The sequence below is a fragment of the Entelurus aequoreus genome, linkage group LG23 (assembly GCF_033978785.1).
Source record: "Entelurus aequoreus isolate RoL-2023_Sb linkage group LG23, RoL_Eaeq_v1.1, whole genome shotgun sequence".
NCBI classification, from domain to species: Eukaryota; Metazoa; Chordata; class Actinopteri; order Syngnathiformes; family Syngnathidae; genus Entelurus; species Entelurus aequoreus.
This window is the reverse complement of record NC_084753.1, coordinates 9,642,616-9,668,020: the sequence shown is the minus strand read 5'-3', so window position 1 is coordinate 9,668,020 and position 25,405 is coordinate 9,642,616. Positions and strand designations below refer to the sequence as shown.

Sequence of the window (25,405 nt, the reverse complement as noted above, 5' to 3'; positions counted from 1 at the left end):
GTTTTAGAGGCTAACTATAGACTTTAATCACATTTATTTCAAGGTTAAGTTTCAGTGAGTTTTAGAGGCTAACTATAGACTGTAATCACATTTATTTGAAGGTTAAGTTTCAGCGAGTTTCAGAGGCTAACTATAGACTGTAATCACATTTATTTCAAGGTTAAGTTTCAGTGAGTTTTAGAGGCTAACTATAGACTGTAATCACATTTATTTCAAGGTTAAGTTTCAGTGAGTTTTAGTGGCTAACTATAGACTGTAATCACATTTATTTCAAGGTTAAGTTTCAGTGAGTTTTAGAGGCTAACTATAGACTGTAATCACATTTATTTCAAGGTTAAGTTTCAGTGAGTTTTAGTGGCTAACTATAGACTGTAATCACATTTATTTCAAGGTTAAGTTTCAGTGAGTTTCAGAGGCTAACTATAGACTGTAATCACATTTATTTCAAGGTTAATTTTCAGTGAGTTTCAGAGGCTAACTATAGACTGTAATCACATTTATTTCAAGGTTAAGTTTCAGTGAGTTTCAGAGGCTAACTATAGACTGTAATCACATTTATTTCAAGGTTAAGTTTCAGTGAGTTTTAGTGGCTAACTATAGACTGTAATCACATTTATTTCAAGGTTAAGTTTCAGTGAGTTTCAGAGGCTAACTATAGACTGTAATCACATTTATTTCAAGGTTAAGTTTCAGTGAGTTTCAGGGGCTAACTATAGACTGTAATCACATTTATTTCAAGGTTAAGTTTCAGTGAGTTTTAGTGGCTAACTATAGACTGTAATCACATTTATTTGAAGGTTAAGTTTCAGTGAGTTTTAGTGGCTAACTATAGACTGTAATCACATTTATTTCAAGGTTAAGTTTCAGTGAGTTTCAGAGGCTAACTATAGACTGTAATCACATTTATTTGAAGGTTAAGTTTCAGCGAGTTTCAGAGGCTAACTATAGACTGTAATCACATTTATTTCAAGGTTAAGTTTCAGTGAGTTTTAGAGGCTAACTATAGACTGTAATCACATTTATTTCAAGGTTAAGTTTCAGTGAGTTTTAGTGGCTAACTATAGACTGTAATCACATTTATTTGAAGGTTAAGTTTCAGTGAGTTTTAGTGGCTAACTATAGACTGTAATCACATTTATTTGAAGGTTAAGTTTCAGTGAGTTTTAGTGGCTAACTATAGACTGTAATCACATTTATTTCAAGGTTAAGTTTCAGTGAGTTTCAGAGGCTAACTATAGACTGTAATCACATTTATTTGAAGGTTAAGTTTCAGTGAGTTTCAGAGGCTAACTATAGACTTTAATCACATTTATTTCAAGGTTAAGTTTCAGTGAGTTTTAGAGGCTAACTATAGACTTTAATCACATTTATTTGAAGGAAAACTGCATAGTGTCATTTTTTTAACAGCCAATTGAACTACAATTTGTTGGAAAGTCCCCTGGTCTTTAACTCAGACTTATTGGTGTAGAAAAGGGTTGTCCAAACTTCAATCAATTCATCATGATCTTTAGTAAGGCCCGAGGAGCGTTTCCAAATGAACTTGAAATATCTGATTTTGCCACCACCTTGTGGACACTATGAATATGTAAAGGTCAATTACCCTGAATTGTGCACTGAGTGGAATTACAGCACATCATTCACTTTTATGAGCCAATCTAAACAACCTTCCCTAATCATGGCGCAAAAACAATAAATAATAACCAACACAAAAGTCAACAAACATGGTCACCTGCTCACTGAACTGTGTGGATATCATAAAAAAAGGCCAAGCACCATGACAAATTCAAAATGATACCCATTTAAATGTATTACAATGCATGATGGGAAAATGCAAAAGACTCATGTTTTAGATGCTTGATATTTCTCATTGATTACACAACTTTAGGGAGGTTGTCACAGAAGTAAACAAAGTAAGAGTGCAACTTTCACATATCTAATTATACTAATTACCATTGATATATTCATTATATTAACATTATTAATAATAAATATATATATATATATGTTACTTTACATGCAGTCGTCTTTCGGCCTGGCCAAATTTATTTAAGCCCAACGCGGCCCCCAGGTGAAAAAGTTTGGACACCCCTGGTACAGAATGTAAAATCCCAGCGATCAGTAATAGAATGACATCAGTTGTATTTAGGGAGGTGTGCAACCATACGGTTGGGTAATACCTCCATTGAAAGGTCACAGTTTGGTGTATTTTGACTACTGTAAAACACTTCTGATCATTTTCTAAATCCCCAAAATAAAAAGAGCAAACTGCTGACAGGTATTTTTCAATAACAGATTAGAAAAAGAAAAATGCTAAATACCATTGAGTGCATTATTCAAGTGTGTCTGACTGTGAGTGCCAACAGTTTGGTATGACAAGTGCACCGCAGAGGAGACCAAGGTTCAGTGGATCACAGACCGTGGTGGACCAGAGCTGGACTCCCTTTATAGCTCAGAGGAAGGCCAGATGTATTACCCGGGTAATGGACTGTTTGACCCGCGTCCTGAACACATACATTAAAACTAGCACTACACGTCTTTGAAACAGTTGTTGTGCCCCGTGTAAGGACACTTATCCCCGAGCAGGGACTCACCACTCTGGATAGGGTGTGCACTTTTACCTGTTTGTCCCTAGTCGTCTAAGTGCAATATTCTGACTTTTTAGAGAGTGCCTTTCCTTTTCTTGGCCAGTATTTATACATTTCCCTTCATTGGGAGCATCATTATGTGATGTTGGCATAATGACTAGAAAGAGTCTTGAATATTCCAATCCATCTTCTTCTGCTTATCCGAGGTGGGGTCGCGGGGGCAGCAGCCTAAGCAGAGAAACCCAGACTTCCATTTCCCAAGCTACTTTGTCCAGCTCTTTCCTGGGTATCCTGAGGCGTTCCCAGGCCAGCCGGGAGACATAGTCTCTCCACCGTGTTCTGGGTCTTCCCCTTGGCCTCCTACTAGCCGGATGTGGAGGAGCAGCGGCTTTACTTTGAGCTCCTCTTGAATGACAGATCTTCTCAGCCTATCTCTAAGGGAGAGCCAACTGAGGAAAATAATTTGGGCCGCTTGTACCCGTGATCTTGTCCTTTCGGTCATAACCCAAAGCTCATGACCATAGGTGAGGGTGGGAACGTAGATCGACCGGTAAATTGAGAGCTTTGCCTTCCGGCTCAGCTCTTTCTTCACCACAACGGATCGATACTGCGGACCGCACCGATCCTGCTGTGGATCTCACCATCCACTCTTCCCTCACTCGTGAACAAGACTCCAAGGTACTTGAACTCCTCTATCTGGGGCAAGACTTCGTCCCAAGGATGGCATTCCATTATTTTCCGGGCGACTTGCAAGTACACACTCGGCTGCGAACCGATCCAGTGAGAGCTGAAGATCCTGGCCAATGAAGCCATCAGGACCACATCATCTGTGGAAAGCAGAGACCTAATCCTGCAGCCACCAAACCGGATCCCCTCAACGCCCTGACTTCACTAAGAACTTCTGTCCATAAAAGTTGTAAATGGAATCGGTGACAAAGGGCAGCTATGGTGGAAACAGGTCTGACTTACAGCGGACCAAGCTCTGACACCATCATACAGGGAGTGGACCGCCACAAGCAGGCGGTCCGATAGCCCATACTCTCTGAGGACTTCCCCATGGACACGGTCCGATGCCTTCTCCAAGTCCACTGGTTGGGCAAACTCCCATGCACCCTCAAGAGTCCAGCAGGATCTTGAATCTTAAAGATGGTAAAAGCGAAACAATGTCAGTCCAAAAGTCAACATCTTGTGTTGGAGGTGACAAAGACAACTAGATCAAGATGCAAAAATACATCTCATTCATAAGGAATTTCACTTTATTTTTACAATGTGGCTCTCTGCCGCACTTTGGACACCCTAGATGTAGAACATGTGTGCTAGGAACTGCAACACTTTGAAGAGTGTGAAGGATGCTTTTACTTTTATTGCAGCAAGAATAGTTGCAGTTTGGAGCATCTCTGTGGAACACTCCGGTCCACTTGTCTGGCTCTGTGGAACACTCCGGTCCACTTGTCTGGCTCTGTGGAACACTCCGGTCCACTTGTCTGGCTCTGTGGAACACTCCGGTCCACTTGTCTGGCTCTGTGTAACACTCCGGTCTACTTGTCTGGCTCTGTGGAACACTCCGGTCCACTTGTCTGGCTCCCTCTTTTTACTGGGAAGGACAATTATTCCCAAACAAGAGACTTTAAGCAGGTTGCTTGTCATGTCTTCCTCTCCCCTCAGTTACAGTTACTTAGACTTAAAGTTTGTCTAAGTCTAAGAGACTTTAAGCAGGTTGCTTGTCATGACTTCCTCTCCCCTCAGTTACTGTCTGGGAAATCCCCACCAAATGAAAACTTCTGGACGAAAAAACCAGATGACAAATCCAAGTATTGTTCGCTCGTATTATTGACGATTCAATAATCAAGTGGAACTTTTAGAAAATACCCCACAGGCTACAAGTACTGTAAATTCCAGGCTATAAGCTGCTACTTTTTTCCTACACTTTGAACCCTGCGGCTTATAAAACGGTGGGGCTCATTTGTGGATTTTTCTGCACCGACAGCCATAATACAATTAGCTTTAAAAAACAAGCAAACACACTAAAATGTGTTTTATTGTTTGTGCTATGGCGTTATCATTTGGATAGGTTGGCTGCAGTGTCCTTCCATTTAGTGCTTTAAACCGGAAGTAGAGGGCAGTTCAGTCTCCTAGCCGTCCATAGCGTTTCTACTCGTATGAATTCTTCATTCATCCCTCCAAGCAACGTTGGCAAGTTTGACAATATAACTAAAACTGTTTATACTTAATAAAGTGTCCCATGTGTGATGTCTGTAGGAGTGTTTTCATGCATATTTGTACCTGCTATCGTCATGTAATGACACTAGCATTGTTAGCATTAGCTAATTTGCTAACACATTAACTTACGACGGCATTCTTTTTGTATCATTTCAGTTTCACAAATTCCTCAGTAAATTCAGCAAAATGTCACCGTGGAGTTCTGGAGTCTGTTTAGCTGATTGGGGGTCCAGGACCATGACTTCGGTTTCGTTTGGAAAGAAATAAGGTACTCTATGTCAGTAAACATTTACAAAGAATTTCTGTGTAAATAACTCGTATATATCTGCCACTTATAGTCCGGAAGAAGAAAAAAATTCCTTAAAATTTAGTGGGTGGGGCTTATATAGCAAAAATGCAGTAGGTGACCCTAAACAGGCTACGTCACCAAGAATTGAAGTTAGTTGTCACTTGCATCCAATAATATTCAAATATGCCACTTGTAAAAAAAAAATGGAGTTTTTCTGCCGATGTTTGTCTTGGTGACAAAGTCATTGCGGTAATATTAGATCCACCTGAGATCTTCCAGTCCAGTAATATTAGATCCACCTGAGATCTTCCAGTCCAGTAATATTAGATCCACCTGAGATCTTCCAGTCCAGTAATATTAGATCCACCTGAGATCTTCCAGTCCAGTAATATTAGATCCACCTGAGATCTTCCAGTCCAGTAATATTAGATCTTGTAGGGAATTGTAAATGAAAGTATGTAGATATATGGATAGAGCAATGGATAGGACAAAGTGTAGGCACGATGAGAAAGCTTCTATATCTACAGGATGACTACGCAGGGAACATGAGGAAGTGAGCACTACTAAGATGATAGCGAAAGAATGACAATAATAATAGAATATGAAGTAAGAATAATCATTCTAACCAAGATAATGATATCATATTACAGAATAAATTTCATATTTATATTTTTTTTCCATGGAAATACAGTTATTCTTCTCAATGCAGACATGAGAATTCAGCCTGTGCTGGCTCCAATTGGCTGTTGCATATGATATCACAGCTAATAGCGGCCAGGTAGACATGCTTCACTTCCTGCCACCCCAGGAGGTCCCAGCACCACAGTCACAAGTGAAAATCTCATCTGCGGAAAGAAAGGTTTAATGCTTTTTTTCCTCCACCTTTTCTCTGCCTGACACTGGAGACCTTTACCCGGGAGGTGAGCGCCACTGGACAAGTACCTGCATCATAGTCGTCCGATGACCATGACATCCACCACTTCTCCCTTGTGCAGCTCCACATACTGCTCCGTCTTCGGAGGCAACATCAGCAGGCCGTTGGCACTACGCATGGACATGAGCCTGCTGGACACCTGGTTACCTGTGGAGTTAGCACGGCTTCACACCTTCACTCAAACAAAACACATGAAGGTGACCTTCACACTTGCCCTCTCAGTCCGTCTCTTGAGGTTTGCTCCAAACAAAGTGGAGTAGCACAGCAAACTGCTGGACTTCATTTTAGCTGGATGACAAATGACAAGTGTGAAGGCCTCCTTAGATACACGCAAACAATTGTGTTGTCAAGGCTTATGGGAAAGGTGGACGGGAGATGTCAACCACCACATTTCAAATTAGTAGCAGCTTGCGCTTTTTTTTATTCCTAACCCTCTGTACCGTATTTTCTTATTCCTAACCCTCTGTACCGTATTTTCTTATTCCTAACCCTCTGTACCGTATTTTCTTATTCCTAACCCTCTGTACCATATTTTCTTATTCCTAACCCTTTGTACCGTATTTTCTTATTCCTAACCCTCTGTACCGTATTTTCTTATTCCTAACCCTTTGTACCGTATTTTCTTATTCCTAACCCTTTGTACCGTATTTTCTTATTCCTAACCATTTGTACCGTATTTTCTTATTCCTAACCCTCTGTACCGTATTTTCTTATTCCTAACCCTTTGTACCGTATTTTCTTATTTCTAACCCTTTGTACCGTATTTTCTTATTCCTAACCATTTGTACCGTATTTTCTTATTCCTAACCCTCTGTACCGTATTTTCTTATTCCTAACCCTTTGTACCGTATTTTCTTATTCCTAACCCTTTGTACCGTATTTTCTTATTCCTAACCCTTTGTACCGTATTTTCTTATTCCTAACCATTTGTACCGTATTTTCTTATTCCTAACCCTCTGTACCGTATTTTCTTATTCCTAACCCTTTGTACCGTATTTTCTTATTCCTAACCCTCTGTACCGTATTTTCTTATTCCTAACCCTTTGTACCGTATTTTCTTATTCCTAACCCTTTGTACCGTATTTTCTTATTCCTAACCCTTTGTACCGTATTTTCTTATTCCTAACCCTCTGTACCGTATTTTCTTATTCCTAACCCTTTGTACCGTATTTTCTTATTCCTAACCCTTTGTACCGTATTTTCTTATTCCTAACCCTCTGTACCGTATTTTCTTATTCCTAACCCTTTGTACCGTATTTTCTTATTCCTAACCCTCTGTACCGTATTTTCTTATTCCTAACCCTCTGTACCGTATTTTCTTATTCCTAACCCTTTGTACCGTATTTTCTTATTGCTAACCCTCTGTACTGTATTTTCTTATTCCTAACCCTTTGTACCGTATTTTCCCGTCTATAAGGCGCACTCAGTCATTTGTTCCCCCTCAGAACTCAACAGTGCGCCTTATAACCCGGTGCGCCAAATGTAAGGAATAATTGTGGTTTTGCTTACCGACCTCGAAGCTATTTTATTTGGTACATGGTGTAATGATAGGTGTGACCAGTAGATGGCAGTCACACATAAGAGATACGTGTAGACTGCAATATGACCCAAGTAGTGTTGTCCCGATACCAATATTTTGGTACTGGTACCAAAATTATTTCGATACTTTTCTAAATAAAGGGGACCACAAAAAATGTCATTATTGACTTTAACAACAAATGTTAGTGTACATGAAACATATGTTTATTATTGTCATTTAGTCCTTACATAAAACAGTGAACTTGTCTTTTAGTAGTAAGTAAACAAACAAAGACTCCTAATTAGTCCGCTGACGTATGCAGTAACATATTGTGTAATTTATACACCTATTATTTTCTACACATTATGAGGGACAAACTGCAATAAATGGATTATTAATCTACTTGGTCATTTACTGTTAATATCTGCTTATTTTCTCTTTTAACATGTTCTATCTACACTTCTGTTCAAATGTAATAATCACTTATTCTTCTCTTCTTTGATACTTGACATTAGTTGTGGATGATACCACACATTTAGGTATGGATCTGATACCAAGTAGTTACAGGATCACCTTTAAGAGGTGGTGCTGTGGTGTGTGACGTGTGCTTATAAGAGGTGGGTGTGCCTTTAAGAGGTGGTGCTGTGGTGTGTGACGTGTGCCTTTAAGAGGTGGGTGTGCCTTTAAGAGGTGGGTGTGCCTTTAAGAGGTGGTGCTGTGGTGTGTGACGTGTGCTTATAAGAGGTGGGTGTGCCTTTAAGAGGTGGTGCTGTGGTGTGTGACGTGTGCCTTTAAGAGGTGGGTGTGCCTTTAAGAGGTGGGTGTGCCTTTAAGAGGTGGTGCTGTGGTGTGTGACGTGTGCTTATAAGAGGTGGGTGTGCCTTTAAGAGGTGGGTGTGCCTTTAAGAGGTGGTGCTGTGGTGTGTGACGTGTGCTTATAAGAGGTGGGTGTGCCTTTAAGAGGTGGTGCTGTGGTGTGTGACGTGTGCCTTTAAGAGGTGGGTGTGCCTTTAAGAGGTGGTGCTGTGGTGTGCCAATGCGGTAGACTATTAAACACTTTGTCTGTCAGTGTGTGTTCATAACATAAATACGCACACAATTCATGCTTGTACCAGAATTATTCTTATCTGAATTAGAAAGAACTAGAAAATGGATGGATAAAAAACAAAATGTGTCAGAAATTAAAAAAAATACAATTGTTGAGATGAAATGCTGACTCTGGAGTTTTTCTGTGTTTATCAATGAATGGGACTAAAATTATAATGACAAGGAGAAATACGTGTGCATATTTTTCACAACACATTTGTGTCCAAAGTACCGTATTTTAGGCACCGTAAGGCGCATTGGATTATAAGGCACACTGCAGATGGATGGTCTATTTTCAATCTTTTTTCATATATAAGGCGCACTGGATTATAAGGCGCATTAAAGGAGTCATATTATTATTATGATTATTTTCTAAATGTAAAAGACTTCCTTGTGGTCTACATAACATGTAATGCTGGTTCTTTGCTCAAAATGTTGCATAGATGATGTTTTACACATCATCTTCAACTCACTTTCTGACAGTCTCTTCAGGATGCGCCTTATTTACGTGCCTCCACTTGGACAGCGTCATCTTTGTTGTAGCGGTGTAGCGTGCAAGGACGGGAGTGGAAGAAGTGTCAAAAGATGGCGCTAACTGTTTTAATGACATTCACGCTTTACTTCAATCAATAACGGAGCAGCATCTCCTCATCCGTGGCTCACTAGTGCAACAACAACACCCGAAATGTGTCCCGTGATAAACCGTCCGACCGGAACTCTCTAATAAGTAAAGTTCCTTGGGTGAATAATGTAAAGTCACTACACCGGTATGTTTTAGTGCTTTCATGGTGAGTTTACTGACAGATATAAGTAAGAACTTTACACTACTTTATATTAGAAATGGCAACATGAATGTCACATAACAAGAAGATAGAGAAAAAGAAGAAGATTATCGACTCGCGGACGCGTGCAATTTTTCAGTACTTATGCAGATCCCAAATACAGATCAGCAGGTACCAGAAGGTAAGAAAAGTTGCTTTTGCATAATATTGTGAAACAAAACAGCAGATATGTCTTACCTTATACACGCACCATAGTAATACCAGTATTATGTTTAATGCACCAACAATCCATCAAGGGGTGTGGCTTCATAGCTTACCAAAGTCCTACTAAAACATTTTGATAGATTTTTGAGCGCTGTGTGTGTAATGTTCTATATTTTCAATGGAACATATACAATGTTGGTGTTGTTTACTTGAGTCATATTGTCATCATAGTGCAGTCTACATGTATCTCTTATGTGTGACTGCCATCTACTGGTCACACTTATCATTACACCATGTACCAAATAAAATAGCTTTGAGGTTGGTAAGCAAAACCAGAATTATTCCGTACATTACAGAATTATAAGGCGCACTGTCGAGTTTTGAGGACAAAAAAAAGGATTTTAAGTGCACCTTATAGTCCAGAAAATACGGTATGTTTTTTGTTGGCTCAAGGAGATTTTTTTTTAATGTTTAGAAAAAAGTTATTAAGATTAAAAACTGCCTGCATCAGAACATTTTAATGGTACTAAGAGCCACGTTGAAAAGAAAACGTTTGCCTATTAAGGATTAATTTAAATAAAATTGCTGATTTCACCATGTAAAAAAAACCATTGCAGTCCATCTACAATTATAAATTAGATTTACAATTTTAAAAATACATTAGCCAGAAATTTCATTTAATCACGGTTTGGCTAATTTTGGATATGATAAAGGGAAAAAAATGCAACAATACAAACAATGGAAACAATTTAACTGTAAAGCTTCTTAAGTCCACTATAGAGCTGGACAACATACTACAAATAATTCAACAATACAAACAATGGAAATGTAAGTTTAAAAAGGCGTGTTTTGACTCCCTGAGTTTGTTACCCGCTCGTTAAGAAAGCATCTGAGACAAGAGCGTATCTCCGACTGATAACTTTCAGCTACAGCAAGATTGCAAAAGCCAGGAATAATACAAAGGACACGACCCAATGATAAGCGGAAGAAGATGGATGGATGGATGGATGGACGACCCAATGATAGAGCCGCAACACAATTTTAAACCACAATGTGATGTAAGTGACACTGAGAAATCATTTGAATGAGAAACAAATAGATACAAGAGGATCAAGGAGGCTATGGAAATGAGGAAGGGAGGGACCAAGAGTGGGCATACATGCTTCCGCACACCGGGGACGCTGTCCTTCCTCGGCGATGCCAGGGCGGAGAAACACAATACAAATATGTCCGGGTCGAGGAACTTTATTTAGCAGGTAAATCTACTGTTAACATGTTGGTTACTGTACTTTTATTGAAAACTGCTTGAATGTTTAAAATGTGAGCAGAAAGTGTTTCCTCCTGTTGTTTCAACCAAAAGTGTTGGTTTCACTTTATTCAAACCCGATGTGAATGCATTGGCCATTACTAGTTGTTTACTTGTTTGTATTCATAACTCATTCATATTTAATTCCCTTACAAGAAATAACAGGAATATAGGAAACTTCACCTGCAGTGTCCACATACACAACGTGTTTCCTCCTGTTGATTCAACCTAAAGTGTTGGTTTCACTTTATTCAAATACGATGTGAATGCATTGGCCATTACTAGTTGTTTACTTGTTTGTATTCATAACTCATTTATATCTAATTCCCTTACAAGAAATAACAGGAATAAAGGAAACGACACCTTCAGTGTCCACTGTTTATTTCACAGTCACACTTTTTGAATTTTGTTTGCTAAAAAGTTACTGAATCGATTTCAACTCACTGAATTGTTTCGGATCGTATCTTTCTTAAAAAAAAACAATATCTTCCCTGAATGGTATCAGCAACCACTAAGTGTTAATGGAATCATTCAAACTAGTGTGTGTGTGACAATCATTGGTACTTTAATCTTTAATCTTAATTGTTACAGCTGATATTAAATCCTAGCACCAACAACAGTTCAAGTTTGGTTCTAGGTCAGGGATCAGCAACCATGCCTCTCTTTAGCGCCACCGTAGTGGCTCCCTGGAACTCTTTCAGAGATGTGTTAAAACAGAAAAAAATGAAGAATTTAAAAAAAAAAATTATTTGAATATACTTTCTGTAGGACGACAAACACGACACAAACCTTCCTAATTGTTAGAAATCCCACAGTTTATATTAAACATGCTTCACTGATGAGAGGATTTGGCAAGCACCGTTTTGTCCTACTCATTTCAGAGGTCCTTCAACTCATCGTAGTTTGTTTACATGTACAACTTTCTCCGACGCTGCCACAGAAAGACGTGTTTTATGCCACTCCTTCTTTGTCTCATTTTGTCCAAAAAACCCTTTTTACTGAGCGTGAATGCACAAAGGTGAGCTTTGTTGATGTTATTGACTTGTTGGAGTGCTAATCAGGCATATTTGGTCAGTGCATGACTGCAAGCTAATCCATGCTAACATGCTATTTAGGCTAGCTGTATGTACATATTGCATCATTATGCCTCATCTGTAGCTATATTTGAGATCATTTAATTTCCTTTACTTATGTCCTCTGTGTATTTAATTTATATTTGCATGTTTCACGACACATTATCTGTATGTAATATTGGCTGCATTTCTCATAGTTGTTTGTGTGCCATGTTGTTCCAGACCACAGCAAAAGTTACCCAGCTTGTAAAGATTGTAATAAATCCATTAGAAGAAGACAGTTTCCTTTAACTTGGACACACACATCTATACCTTTGACCATTCTAAGACAGTCATTACCAGGAGTTATCTCATCCTCTGAGAAGTTTTACTAATGTGTTCCAATGTTGTAAAAATGTGTAGAATAAATATTACATTTCGACATTTCTGTCAACCAAGATTTGTGTCAGCCTGCGACACAGTCATTTTGATAGTAGGCTAATATAGACACTTACATAATGTGTTGTCTTCATTATAACACTTATATAAGACTTTTAAAGTCATTTTGATAGTAGGCTAATATAGCTAATATAGACACTTACATCTTCATTATAACACTTATATTAGACTTTTAAAGTCATTTTGATAGTAGGCTAATATAGACACTTACATAATGTGTTGTCTTCATTATAACACTTATATAAGACTTTTAAAGTCATTTTGATAGTAGGCTAATATAGACACTTACATAATGTGTTGTCTTCATTATAACACTTATATAAGACTTTTAAAGTCATTTTGATAGTAGGCTAATATAGACACTTACATAATGTGTTGTCTTCATTATAACACTTATATAAGACTTTTAAAGTCATTTTGATAGTAGGCTAATATAGACACTTACATCATGTGTTGCCTTCATTATAACACTTATATAAGACTTAATTTTTTGCAGCTCCAGACAGATTTGTTTTTGTATTTTTGGTCCAATATGACTCTTTCAACATTTTGGGTTGTGTGCTAGGTAAACAAATCTTACATCAGATGAAAAGACAAAAGGACCAAGTAGAGAAAGATTAGATTATAATTGAGATAGTGTGTAGAACAACATTTTTACAGGACAAAGTATGTTGTTTGGGCATACAATGAATGAGTGGAAAATGTTACATGGTGGCTATATGGTCAAGGGAGATGTCTTGCTTTTAGCAAGATGCATGAAGGTGGAAATGGAAAAAATCTCAAAACAAAACATTTCATAAAAATATTGTTTTTGTTTGCACCAGTGTGTGTGTGTGTGTGTGTGTGTGTGTGTGTGAGTGTGTTCACACCTGTGCTTTGGGCCCAAGGCAGTGGCTCCTGGTGATGCCAGGTGAGAATACAGCGATGGTACTCCGGTCTGGGATCTAGCTTCACGTCACATGAAAGCTAAATATAAAAACACAAGCAAAACGCAGACAATTACTGGTTGTACCAGAATTATTCTTTTCTGATTTACAAAGAACTAAATTAAAAAAAATGTGTCAGAAATGAAATTAAAAAAATGTTTTTGACCCTTTGAACCCTGCGGCCTGTATAACTGTGCGGCTAATTTAAGGATTTGTATTCGCTGACGGCCATTACACAAACAGTTTTCATTACATTTCCTTTCCATCCTTGTAAGTGAGCTACTGTGTGGAACAATTTCCCTGGTGGATCAATAAAGTTTGTCTGAGTCTAAACAGAGACACTGAAATATGTGTGATGAGTTTGATCACTGCATGTGCTGCTGGGTGAACGCCTGCAAGGCTTTCCTGACCTTTAAAGCTTTGAACTGGAAGTAAAAGTGCCGCAAATAGTGTTTCTACTCGTATGAAGTCTTCATTCATCACTCCAAGCAACGTTTGTAAGTTTTACAATATACCGTAATTTCCGGACTATAAGCCGCACCTGACTATAAGCCGCACCAGCTAAATTTAGGGGAAAATACAGATTGCTCCATATATAAGCCGCACCCGACTATAAGCCGCAGGGTTTTGATGTGTAATTAGCGTAGTATATAGGGGTTCCTGCTACCACGGAGGGGATTGTTGGGACAGAGATGACTGTTTGGGAACGCAAAGCGTACCATTTATTAACAATAAATCTTTCAATCATTCAATCAAACTTTCACATCTTTGACATGGCGAACAGCATTCATGCAGAGTACAAATAATACAACGGTGCAAAGTAATACAAAGTGCTCGCCTGTACGTTATCAAAATAACCAGCCTACCGGTATATGAAAAGTCAGTCTTTAATCATTGTGTCATCGTCTTCCTCCTGTGTACTAAAACCACCGAAATCCTCTTCGTTGGTGTCGGAGAAGAACAGGCCGTATATAAGCCGCACCCTTGTATAAGCCGCAGGGACCAGAACGAGAGAAAAAAGTAGCGGCTTATAGTCCGGAAATTACGGTAACTAAAACCGTCATACTTAAACCGCATATTTGTACGTGCTATCATAATGTAAGGAAGCTAGCGTCGTTAATCCTAGCTGATATGCTAACACGTCTAGCAGTGTCTGTGTTAGTATTATTAACTTACAACAGCATTCTGTTTGTGTTGCTGCAGTTCCAGCAGTTCCTCAGTAAACTCACCATGACAACATTGTCCAGTTATTGAGTCTGTTTAGCTGATTGGAGAGCTAGCTTGCGCAGCTAGTGGGTTCATGGCGATGACTTCTGTTTTGTTTAATCAGCCGTTTTACTGCTGTGTTACAGACACCGTTGGGAAACAATTATATGTAAATAAACATTAAAACTATCTTTCTGTGTAAGTAACTAATTTCACAACATGTACAACCCATGTTTCCATATGAGTTGGGAAATGGTGTTAGATGTAAATATAAACGGAATACAATGATTTGCAAATCATTTTCAAGCCATATTCAGTTGAATATGCTACAAAGACAACATATTTCATGTTCAAACTCAAACTTTATTTTTTTTTGCAAATAATCATTAACTTTAGAATTTGATGGCAGCAACACGTGACAAAGAAGTTGGGAAAGGTGGCAATAAATACTGATAAAGTTGAGGAATGCTCATCAAACACTTATTTGGAACATCCCACAGGTGTGCAGGCTAATTGGGAACAGGTGGGTGCCATGATTGGGTATAAAAACAGCTTCCCAAAAATGCTCAGTCATTCACAAGAAAGGATGGGGCGAGGGTCACCACTTTGTCCACAACTGCGACTGACGAGTCCACATATCAAATTGTTTTTGGAAATATTCGACATCGTGTCATCCGGACCAAAGGGGAAGCGAACCATCCAGACTGTTATCCACGCAAAGTGTAAAAGGCAGCATGTGTGATGGTATGGGGGTGTATTAGTGGTCAAGACATGTTCTAGGGTGAAAGTGTAGAAGGCAGCATGTGTGATGGTATGGGGGTGTATTAGTGGTCAAGACATGTTCTAGGGTGAAAGTGTAAAAGGCAGCATGTGTGATGGTATGGGGGTGTATTAGTGGTCAAGACATGTTCTAGGGTGAAAGTGTAAAAGGCAGCATGTGTGATGGTATGGGGGTGTATTAGTGGTCAAGACATGTTCTAGGGTGAAAGTGTAAAAGGCAGCATGTGTGATGGTATGGGGGTGTATTAGTGGCCAAGACATGGGTAACTTACACATCTGTGAAGGCACCATTAATGCTGAAAGGTACATACAGCTTTTGGAACAACATATGCTGCCATCTAAGTGACATCTTTTTCATGGACGCCCCTGCTTATTTCAGCAAGACAATGCCAAGCCACGTGTTACAACAACGTGGCTTCATAGTAAAAGAGTGTGGGTACTAGACTGGCCTGCCTGTAGTCCAGACCTGTCTCCCATGGAAAATGTGTGGTGCATTATGAAGCGTAAAATAGGACAGTGGAGACCCCGGACTGTTGAACGACTGAAGCTGTACATAAAACAAGAATGGGAAAGAATTCCACCTTCAAAGCTTCAACAATTAGTTTCCTCAGTTCCCAAACCTTTACTGAGTGTTGTTAAAAGGAAAGGCCATGTAACACAGTGGTGAACATGCCCTTTGCCAACTACTTTGGCACGTGTTGCAGCCATGAAATTCTAAATTAATTATTATTTGCAAAAAAAAAAAAAAAAAAGTTTATGAGTTTGAACATGAATATGTTGTCTTTGTAGCATATTCAACTGAATATGGCTTGAAAAGGATTTGCAAATCATTGTATTCCGTTTATATTTACATCTAACACCATTTACCAACTCATATGGAAACGGGGTTTGTATATCTGCGGCTAATAGTCTGGTGCGGCTAATCAATGCATTTTTTAAATGATTATTTAGTGGGTGCGGCTTATCAGAATCAGAAATACTTGATGAATCCCTGAGGGGAAATTCAGACCGGGTGTGCTCTGTAGTCCGGAAAAAAGGGTATCTATTGAACAATGAACAATTGCGTCTTATCCACTGGTCTTTGTCTGTTTACGTATCGGCAAAGCCAAGTGTTCCTAAACAGGAAACTTCAAGCCCAGAAGAGGGTCTCTAGGGTCTGGCTCATCCTTGATACTTTGACTAGCCAGGACCTAAGACTTGATACTTTGACTAGCCAGGACCTAAGACTTGATACTTTGACTAGCCAGGACCTAAGACTTGGTACTTTGACTAGCCAGGACCTAAGACTTGATACTTTGACTAGCCAGGAACTAAGACTTGATACTTTGACTAGCCAGGAACTAAGACTTGGTACTTTGACTAGCCAGGACCTAAGACTTGATACTTTGACTAGCCAGGACCTAAGACTTGATACTTTGAATAGCCAGGACCTAAGACTTGATACTTTGACTAGCCAGGACCTAAGACTTGATACTTTGACTAGCCAGGACCTAAGACTTGGTACTTTGACTAGCCAGGACCTAAGACTTGATACTTTGACTAGCCAGGACCTAAGACTTGATACTTTGACTAGCCAGGACCTAAGACTTGATACTTTGACTAGCCAGGACCTAAGACTTGATACTTTGACTAGCCAGGACCTAAGACTTGATACTTTGACTAGCCAGGACCTAAGACTTGATACTTTGACTAGCCAGGACCTAAGACTTGATACTTTGACTAGCCAGGACCTAAGACTTGATACTTTGACTAGCCAGGACCTAAGACTGGGCTGCACTGTATTTGTTTTACAAAGTACACTCACACTTCCTGTCAGTGTTACATGTCCCTAAGATACAATGATGTGTAACATGATTGAGCTACTGCAGACCAAAGCCACACCTAACCCGCACTAAAAGAGTAAGTGTGTTACCCTGGCTTTAATAATTGTAGGTCTGGGGTCCAGAATGCCTTGCATCTTTCTCAGGGCAGGAATCACAAAGAGATTGCATGTCACCACTGCAGACACTGGGTTACCTGGAAGACAAAACCATCACAGCCTTACAAACTACCAATGCACTGATGACCACATTGTAGGCTTGTATGGTATACCGCTACTAGCATAGTACCGCCATACCCTCTTCGTTTTTTTAACGGGCATGACGGCGCGTGGTGACATTGCTGGTTTTAGGAGCAGAGGAGCATGTTGGGCAGCGCAAACACACAGAGTACTTACAAGTACTGGGCTGGGATGAGTAAAAAAATATAATCTAGACTGGGCCCCCTTAGGAGCCCAGTCTAGATTGTATTTTTTTACTCATTCTTCCCCAGCGTTTTACCTTTTTCCCCATCTTTTACGGGGCGCCTTGTGGCGACCCATCAGCATTCCTGTTCTGTAACCCTGTACACTGTTTGTTTGTCTCATCTTGTTCTGTAACCCTGTACACTGTTTGTTTGTCTCATCCTGTTCTGTAACCCTGTACACTGTTTGTTTGTCTCATCTTGTTCTGTAACCCTGTACACTGTTTGTTTGTCTCATCTTGTTCTGTAACCCTGTACACTGTTTGTTTGTCTCATCCTGTTCTGTAACCCTGTACACTGTTTGTTTGTCTCATCTTGTTCTGTAACCCTGTACACTGTTTGTCTCATCTTGTTCTGTAACCCTGTACACTGTTTGTTTGTCTCATCTTGTTCTGTAACCCTGTACACTGTTTGTTTGTTTGTCTCATCTTGTTCTGTAACCCTGTACACTGTTTGTTTGTCTCATCTTGTTCTGTAACCCTGTACACTGTTTGTTTGTCTCATCCTGTTCTGTAACCCTGTACACTGTTTGTTTGTCTCATCTTGTTCTGTAACCCTGTACACTGTTTGTTTGTCTCATCCTGTTCTGTAACCCTGTACACTGTTTGTTTGTTTGTCTCATCTTGTTCTGTAACCCTGTACACTGTTTGTTTGTCTCATCTTGTTCTGTAACCCTGTACACTGTTTGTTTGTCTCATCTTGTTCTGTAACCCTGTCCACTGTTTGTTTGTCTCATCTTGTTCTGTAACCCTGTACACTGTTTGTTTGTCTCATCCTGTTCTGTAACCCTGTACACTGTTTGTTTGTCTCATCTTGTTCTGTAACCCTGTACACTGTTTGTTTGTTTGTCTCATCTTGTTCTGTAACCCTGTACACTGTTTGTTTGTCTCATCTTGTTCTGTAACCCTGTACACTGTTTGTTTGTCTCATCCTGTTCTGTAACCCTGTACACTGTTTGTTTGTCTCATGTTGTTCTGTAACCCTGTACACTGTTTGTTTGTCTCATCTTGTTCTGTAACCCTGTACACTGTTTGTTTGTCTCATCTTGTTCTGTAACCCTGTACACTGTTTGTTTGTCTCATCTTGTTCTGTAACCCTGTACACTGTTTGTTTGTCTCATCTTGTTCTGTAACCCTGTACACTGTTTGTTTGTCTCATCCTGTTCTGTAACCCTGTACACTGTTTGTTTGTCTCATCTTGTTCTGTAACCCTGTACACTGTTTGTTTGTCTCATCTTGTTCTGTAACCCTGTACACTGTTTGTTTGTCTCATCTTGTTCTGTAACCCTGTACACTGTTTGTTTGTTTGTCTCATCCTGTTCTGTAACCCTGTACACTGTTTGTTTGTCTCATGTTGTTCTGTAACCCTGTACACTGTTTGTTTGTCTCATCTTGTTCTGTAACCCTGTACACTGTTTGTTTGTCTCATCTTGTTCTGTAACCCTGTACACTGTTTGTTTGTCTCATCCTGTTCTGTAACCCTGTACACTGTTTGTTTGTCTCATGTTGTTCTGTAACCCTGTACACTGTTTGTTTGTCTCATCTTGTTCTGTAACCCTGTACACTGTTTGTTTGTCTCATCTTGTTCTGTAACCCTGTACACTGTTTGTTTGTCTCATCTTGTTCTGTAACCCTGTACACTGTTTGTTTGTCTCATCCTGTTCTGTAACCCTGTACACTGTTTGTTTGTCTCATGTTGTTCTGTAACCCTGTACACTGTTTGTTTGTCTCATCTTGTTCTGTAACCCTGTCCACTGTTTGTTTGTCTCATCTTGTTCTGTAACCCTGTACACTGTTTGTTTGTCTCATCCTGTTCTGTAACCCTGTACACTGTTTGTTTGTCTCATGTTGTTCTGTAACCCTGTACACTGTTTGTTTGTCTCATCTTGTTCTGTAACCCTGTACACTGTTTGTTTGTCTCATCTTGTTCTGTAACCCTGTACACTGTTTGTTTGTCTCATCTTGTTCTGTAACCCTGTACACTGTTTGTTTGTTTGTCTCATCTTGTTCTGTAACCCTGTACACTGTTTGTTTGTCTCATCTTGTTCTGTAACCCTGTACACTTGTTTCTTTGTCTCATCTTGTTCTGTAACCCTGTACACTGTTTGTTTGTCTCATCCTGTTCTGTAACCCTGTACACTGTTTGTTTGTCTCATGTTGTTCTGTAACCCTGTACACTGTTTGTTTGTCTCATCTTGTTCTGTAACCCTGTACACTGTTTGTTTGTCTCATCTTGTTCTGTAACCCTGTACACTGTTTGTTTGTCTCATGTTGTTCTGTAACCCTGTACACTGTTTGTTTGTCTCATCTTGTTCTGTAACCCTGTACACTGTTTGTTTGTCTCATGTTGTTCTGTAACCCTGTACACTGTTTGTTTGTCTCATCTTGTTCTGTAACCCTGTACACTGTTTGTTTGTCTCATCTTGTTCTGTAACCCTGTACACTGTTTGTTTGTCTCATCTTGTTCTGTAACCCTGTACACTGTTTGTTTGTCTCATCTTGTTCTGTAACCCTGTACACTGTTTGTTTGTCTCATCTTGTTCTGTAACCCTGTACACTGTTTGTTTGTCTCATGTTGTTCTGTAACCCTGTACACTGTTTGTTTGTCTCATCTTGTTCTGTAACCCTGTACACTGTTTGTTTGTCTCATCCTGTTCTGTAACCCTGTACACTGTTTGTTTGTCTCATCTTGTTCTGTAACCCTGTACACTGTTTGTTTGTCTCATCTTGTTCTGTAACCCTGTACACTGTTTGTTTGTCTCATCTTGTTCTGTAACCCTGTACACTGTTTGTTTGTCTCATGTTGTTCTGTAACCCTGTACACTGTTTGTTTGTCTCATGTTGTTCTGTAACCCTGTACACTGTTTGTTTGTCTCATCTTGTTCTGTAACCCTGTACACTGTTTGTTTGTCTCCTCTTGTTCTGTAACCCTGTACACTGTTTGTTTGTCTCATCTTGAACGGGTTTGTGCTGAAAACAAAGTTTTGTTTTACTTGTGCAATGACAATAAATACCTATCCTATCCTATCCCTTGTTCACCCCCTGGGAGGTGAGGGTAGCAGTAGGCACCAGCAATGGCCTGGCCCGGGAATCATTTTGGTGATTTAACCCCCAATTCCAACCCTGGTGTGGTTACACGTGATCTGCGGTTGTGAGGCCGGTTGGATGTACTGCCAAATTCTCTGAAATGCCTTTGGAGGCGGTTTATGGTAGAGAAATGAACATTCAATTCACGGGCAAAAGCTCTGGTGGACATTCCTGCAGTCAGCATGACAACTGCACGCTCCCTCAAAACTTGGGACATCTGTGGCATTGTGCCGTGTGATAAAAGTGCACATTTCAGAGTGGCCTTTTAACGTGGGCAGCCTAAGGCACACCTGTGCAATAATCATGCTGTTTAATCAGCATCTTGATATGCCACACCTGTGAGGTAGGATGGATTCTCTTGGCAACAAAGAAATGCTCACTAACACAGATTTAGACTGATTTGTGAACAATATTTGAGAGGAATAGGCTTTTGTGTATATAGTCAAAGTTTTAGATTTTTGAGTTCAACTCATGAAGAATGGGAGCAGAAATAAAAGTGCTGCGTTTATATTTGTGGTCAGTGAAAATTTATTTACACAATATATCTGTGTAAATAAATCATTTCCCAACGTAACATATCTGCAGATGATATAGTCTGCTGCGACTAAGATATAAAAAAAATATTTTTTTCGCCCTAAAATATCCCGTCACGCTCTATAATTTTCCTGAGGGAACTCTCCTGAAGGAATCAATAAAGTACTATCTATCTGTCTATAGACAAGAAAATAGGGGATATGCACATTTGTCTTCATGCAAGTGTAGTACCTGGCAGAGCAAAGATGAGTTTCCGTGCTCCATCAATGTCAGCAGTGGCAAAGGTAGTGGGAAGACTGAACACACAAACACACTTCAACATTTACAGGTTAGGACTACATTTGGATCAAAATAGGTCTTAGTATGTAACAGACATGTGACTACAGTTACGTTAGGAACCAATTACTAAACTTAAATATAGAAATGTTTCAAAAGAAATAGGAGGATGATATTACACATAAACACTCTACACACCATCATAGCCAAGTGATTGAATAGTTTACGTCTTAATGGGCCACTCTATGTAAAATGACTAATTATCTTGTACAAGATGAGCCAGTAGGGGGCAGTGTAGTACAACTGAGTACAGGATGAATAAGGTAACCAACAAGTCTTACCCTGGCTTCATAAAGACACGCCCAAAGTGGATCTGAGCATGAAGATCGATGTCCAGTACTTGCTTCAGGTAGTCCTGGTTGGACACAATAAATGAAAGGTCAGCTAAATGTGCCAGTGGAAACTCATCAATAGATGTTAATCCTCATTGATACGCGCCTCAGTGTTGCCAGTTGGGAAATGATAAATGATTGTTCAGCAACTGTAAATTATCATACATACTCCATTTGGCGTTACCCAAGACTTTGGGCTAAAATAAAACATTACCACAGACCATGAATAGTATAGCTCATGTGTGTCCAAACTTTGACTATGACTATATATTTGTGTGTGTGTGCGTGTGTATATATATATCTATGGTTATATATATCTATAGTTATATACATATATATATATATATATATATAGTTATATATATATATATATATATATATAGTTAATATATTGTTCTGTAACCCTGTACACTGTTTGTTTGTCTCATCTTGTTCTGTAACCCTGTACACTGTTTTGTAACCCTGTACACTGTTTGTTTGTGTACTGTATATAACTATATATATATATATAGTTATATATAACTATATATATATATATATATACACTAGCGTTCAAAAGTTTGGGGTCACATGTAAATGTCCTTATTTTTGCAGGAAAAGCACTGTACTTTTCAATGAAGATAACTTTAAACTAGTCTTCACTTGAAAGAAATACACTCTATACATTGCTAATGTGGTAAATGACTATTCTAGCTGCAAATGTCTGCTTTTTGGTGCAATATCTACATAGGTGTATAGAGGCCCATTTCCAGCAACTATCACTCCAGTGTTCTAATGGTACAATGTGTTTGCTCATTGGCTCAGAAGGCTAATTGATGATTAGAAAACCCTTGTGCAATCATGTTCACACATCTGAAAACACTTTAGCTCCTTACAGAAGCTACAAAACTGACCTTCCTTTGAGCACATTGAGTTTCTGGAGCATCACATTTGTGGGCTCAATTAAACGCTCAAAATGGCCAGAAAAAGAGAACTTTTATCTGAAACTCGACAGTCTATTCTTGTTCTTAGAAATGAAGGCTATTCCACTAAATTGTTTGGGTGACCCCAAACTTTTGAACGGTAGTATATATATATATATATATATATATATATATATATATATATATATATATATATATATATATATATATATATATATATATATATAGCCCAGTCACATAATATCTACGGCTTTTCACATACACAAGTGAATGCAAAGCATACTTGGTCAACAGCCATACAGGTATAAACAACTTTAACACTGTTACAAATATGCGCCACACTGTGAACCCACACCAAACAAGAATGACAAACACATTTCGGGAGAACATCCGCACCGTAACACAACATAAACACAACACAACAAATACCCAGAATCCGTTGCAGCACGAACTCTTCCGGGACGCTACAATATACACCCCCCCACCCCCACCTCAACCTCCTCATGTCCCAAATTCCAAGCTGCTGTTTTGAGGCATGTTAAAAGAAATAATGCACTTTGTGACTTCAATAATAAATATGGCAGTGCCATGTTGGCATTTTTTTCCATAACTTGAGTTGATTTATTTTGGAAAACCTTGTTACATTGTTTAATGCATCCAGCGGGGCATCACAACAAAATTAGGCATAATAATGTGTTCATTCCACCACTGTATATTTCGTTATCACTTGATATCGATCGGTAATCGGTAATTAAGAGTTGGACAATATCGGATTTTGGCAAAAAAGCCATTATCGGACATCTCTAATAATAATAATCAATATAATTGGATATTAAAGGAGACTCCTCCTTTGCTTATTTCCATGACAACGTCCTTAAAGTTTTGTAATCAATCAGAAATATCAAGCAGCTAAAATGTGCCAAACATACCTTGAATCAGAAGTATGGATTTGCAGTTTTCCCATGATGCATTGCAGGGGATTTAAATGGGTGTCATTTTGAATGATCCGAGCAGGCACAACGTTGAGAGCATGTTGAATTAGGTCTGAACGGTGAGCAACTCAAACTTAAAGTTGGAACAACATGCTTTTTGACAACGTTTAATCAATGTCAGCTTGTGACCTTGATTTGACATTGAAATGTGGTCATTTCCCAACCAACAACATGGATCCAACGTTGTCTCAATTTACAAATAGTAACTATTTTGCAACGTTGTTTCAACGTCAGTTTTACAGGACATCCATCCATTTTCTACCGCTTGTCCCTCTCAGTGTCGCAGGGGGTGCTGGAGCCTATCTCAGCTGCATTTGGGCGGAAGGCGGGGTACACCCTGGACAAGTCACCACCTCATCACAGGGCCAACACAGATAGACAGACAACATTCACACTCACATTCACACACTAGGGACCATTGAGTGTTGACAATCAACCTATCCCCAGGTGCATGTATATGGAGGTGGGAGGGGCCTATCCCCAGGTGCATGTATATGGAGGTGGGAGGGGCCTATCCCCAGGTGCATGTCTTTGGAGGTGGGAGGGGCCTATCCCCAGGTGCATGTATATGGAGGTGGGAGGGGCCTATCCCCAGGTGCATGTCTTTGGAGGTGGGAGGGGCCTATCCCCAGGTGCATGTATATGGAGGTGGGAGGGGCCTATCCCCAGGTGCATGTCTATGGAGGTGGGAGGGGCCTATCCCCAGGTGCATGTCTTTGGAGGTGGGAGGGGCCTATTCCCAGGTGCATGTCTTTAGAGGTGGGAGGGGCCTATCCCCAGGTGCATGTCTTTGGAGGTGGGAGGGGCCTATCCCCAGGTGCATGTCTTTGGAGGTGGGAGGGGCCTATCCCCAGGTGCATGTCTTTGGAGGTGGAAGGAAGCCGGAGTACCCGGAGGGAAGCAGTCACGGGGAGAACATGCACACTCCACTTGTCATTAACTTGAATGGCTCCTACTGTCCACAAGATGGTGACAACGTTGCAGCAAGTATACTGAATCCTGTATGTGTTCGCCAATAGCCATTATTACACCGAAGGGCCCATACATCATACGTTAACAGATTTGTCTTTTTTAATTATTGGTCCAAATGTGATGATTATCTGGCAATGCAGAGCGCTGTGGATGTGGTGGGAGGTTACCTTCTCTCCCATAGACACACCCCCTGAGGTGATGATGACATCCGCACGACTGATCCCTTCATGGAGTGCTGACAGCAGGTCATCAGGACTGCACATACAGTTATGATACATTAGAGTTCCTAAATGATGAAATAAGTAAGTAAGTACATTTTATTTATAAAGCTTTTGGACTGTTCTGGGTGCACCGGTCTAAAGTCTGGCAGCTGCATTTTGTAGCGTCTGAAGTCTCTTTAGCGTGGACTTGTTGAGAAGAGTGAAGAGAGAGTTGCAATAGTCAATACCAGATGAAATGAACGTGTGAATGATCATTTCCAATTTTCACAGCACATTTCTCACTTTGGAAATATTTCTGAGGTGATAAGAAGAGTTGTTGGTCAGTTGAGGACAGAGACCCTCCAAAGACAAGCCCAAGGTTTCTGAGGCTGCTGTGAACAG

The 25,405-nt window shown here is 39.7% G+C and overlaps 1 protein-coding gene across 4 annotated transcripts in view; it reads right to left on the bottom strand.

Moving 5' to 3' along the window:
* Positions 1-667: 667 nt before the first annotated feature.
* Positions 668-25,405, bottom strand: part of LOC133641052 (gephyrin) — a 64,069-nt gene continuing 39,331 nt past the window's right edge. Inside the window, exons 16-22 of one of the 4 annotated variants that reach the window (XM_062034872.1) lie at positions 24,971-25,058; positions 21,866-21,939; positions 21,480-21,544; positions 17,261-17,364; positions 13,306-13,402; positions 6,037-6,175; positions 668-5,939 (exon numbers count right to left, since the gene is read on the bottom strand). In XM_062034872.1, the coding sequence (XP_061890856.1) occupies positions 6,042-6,175; positions 13,306-13,402; positions 17,261-17,364; positions 21,480-21,544; positions 21,866-21,939; positions 24,971-25,058 (562 nt within the window). In that variant the 3' untranslated portion in view covers positions 668-5,939; positions 6,037-6,041. The remainder of the gene's footprint in view (positions 5,940-6,036; positions 6,176-13,305; positions 13,403-17,260; positions 17,365-21,479; positions 21,545-21,865; positions 21,940-24,970; positions 25,059-25,405) is intronic. The other 3 variants (XM_062034871.1, XM_062034869.1, XM_062034870.1) reach the window with 3 other exon arrangements.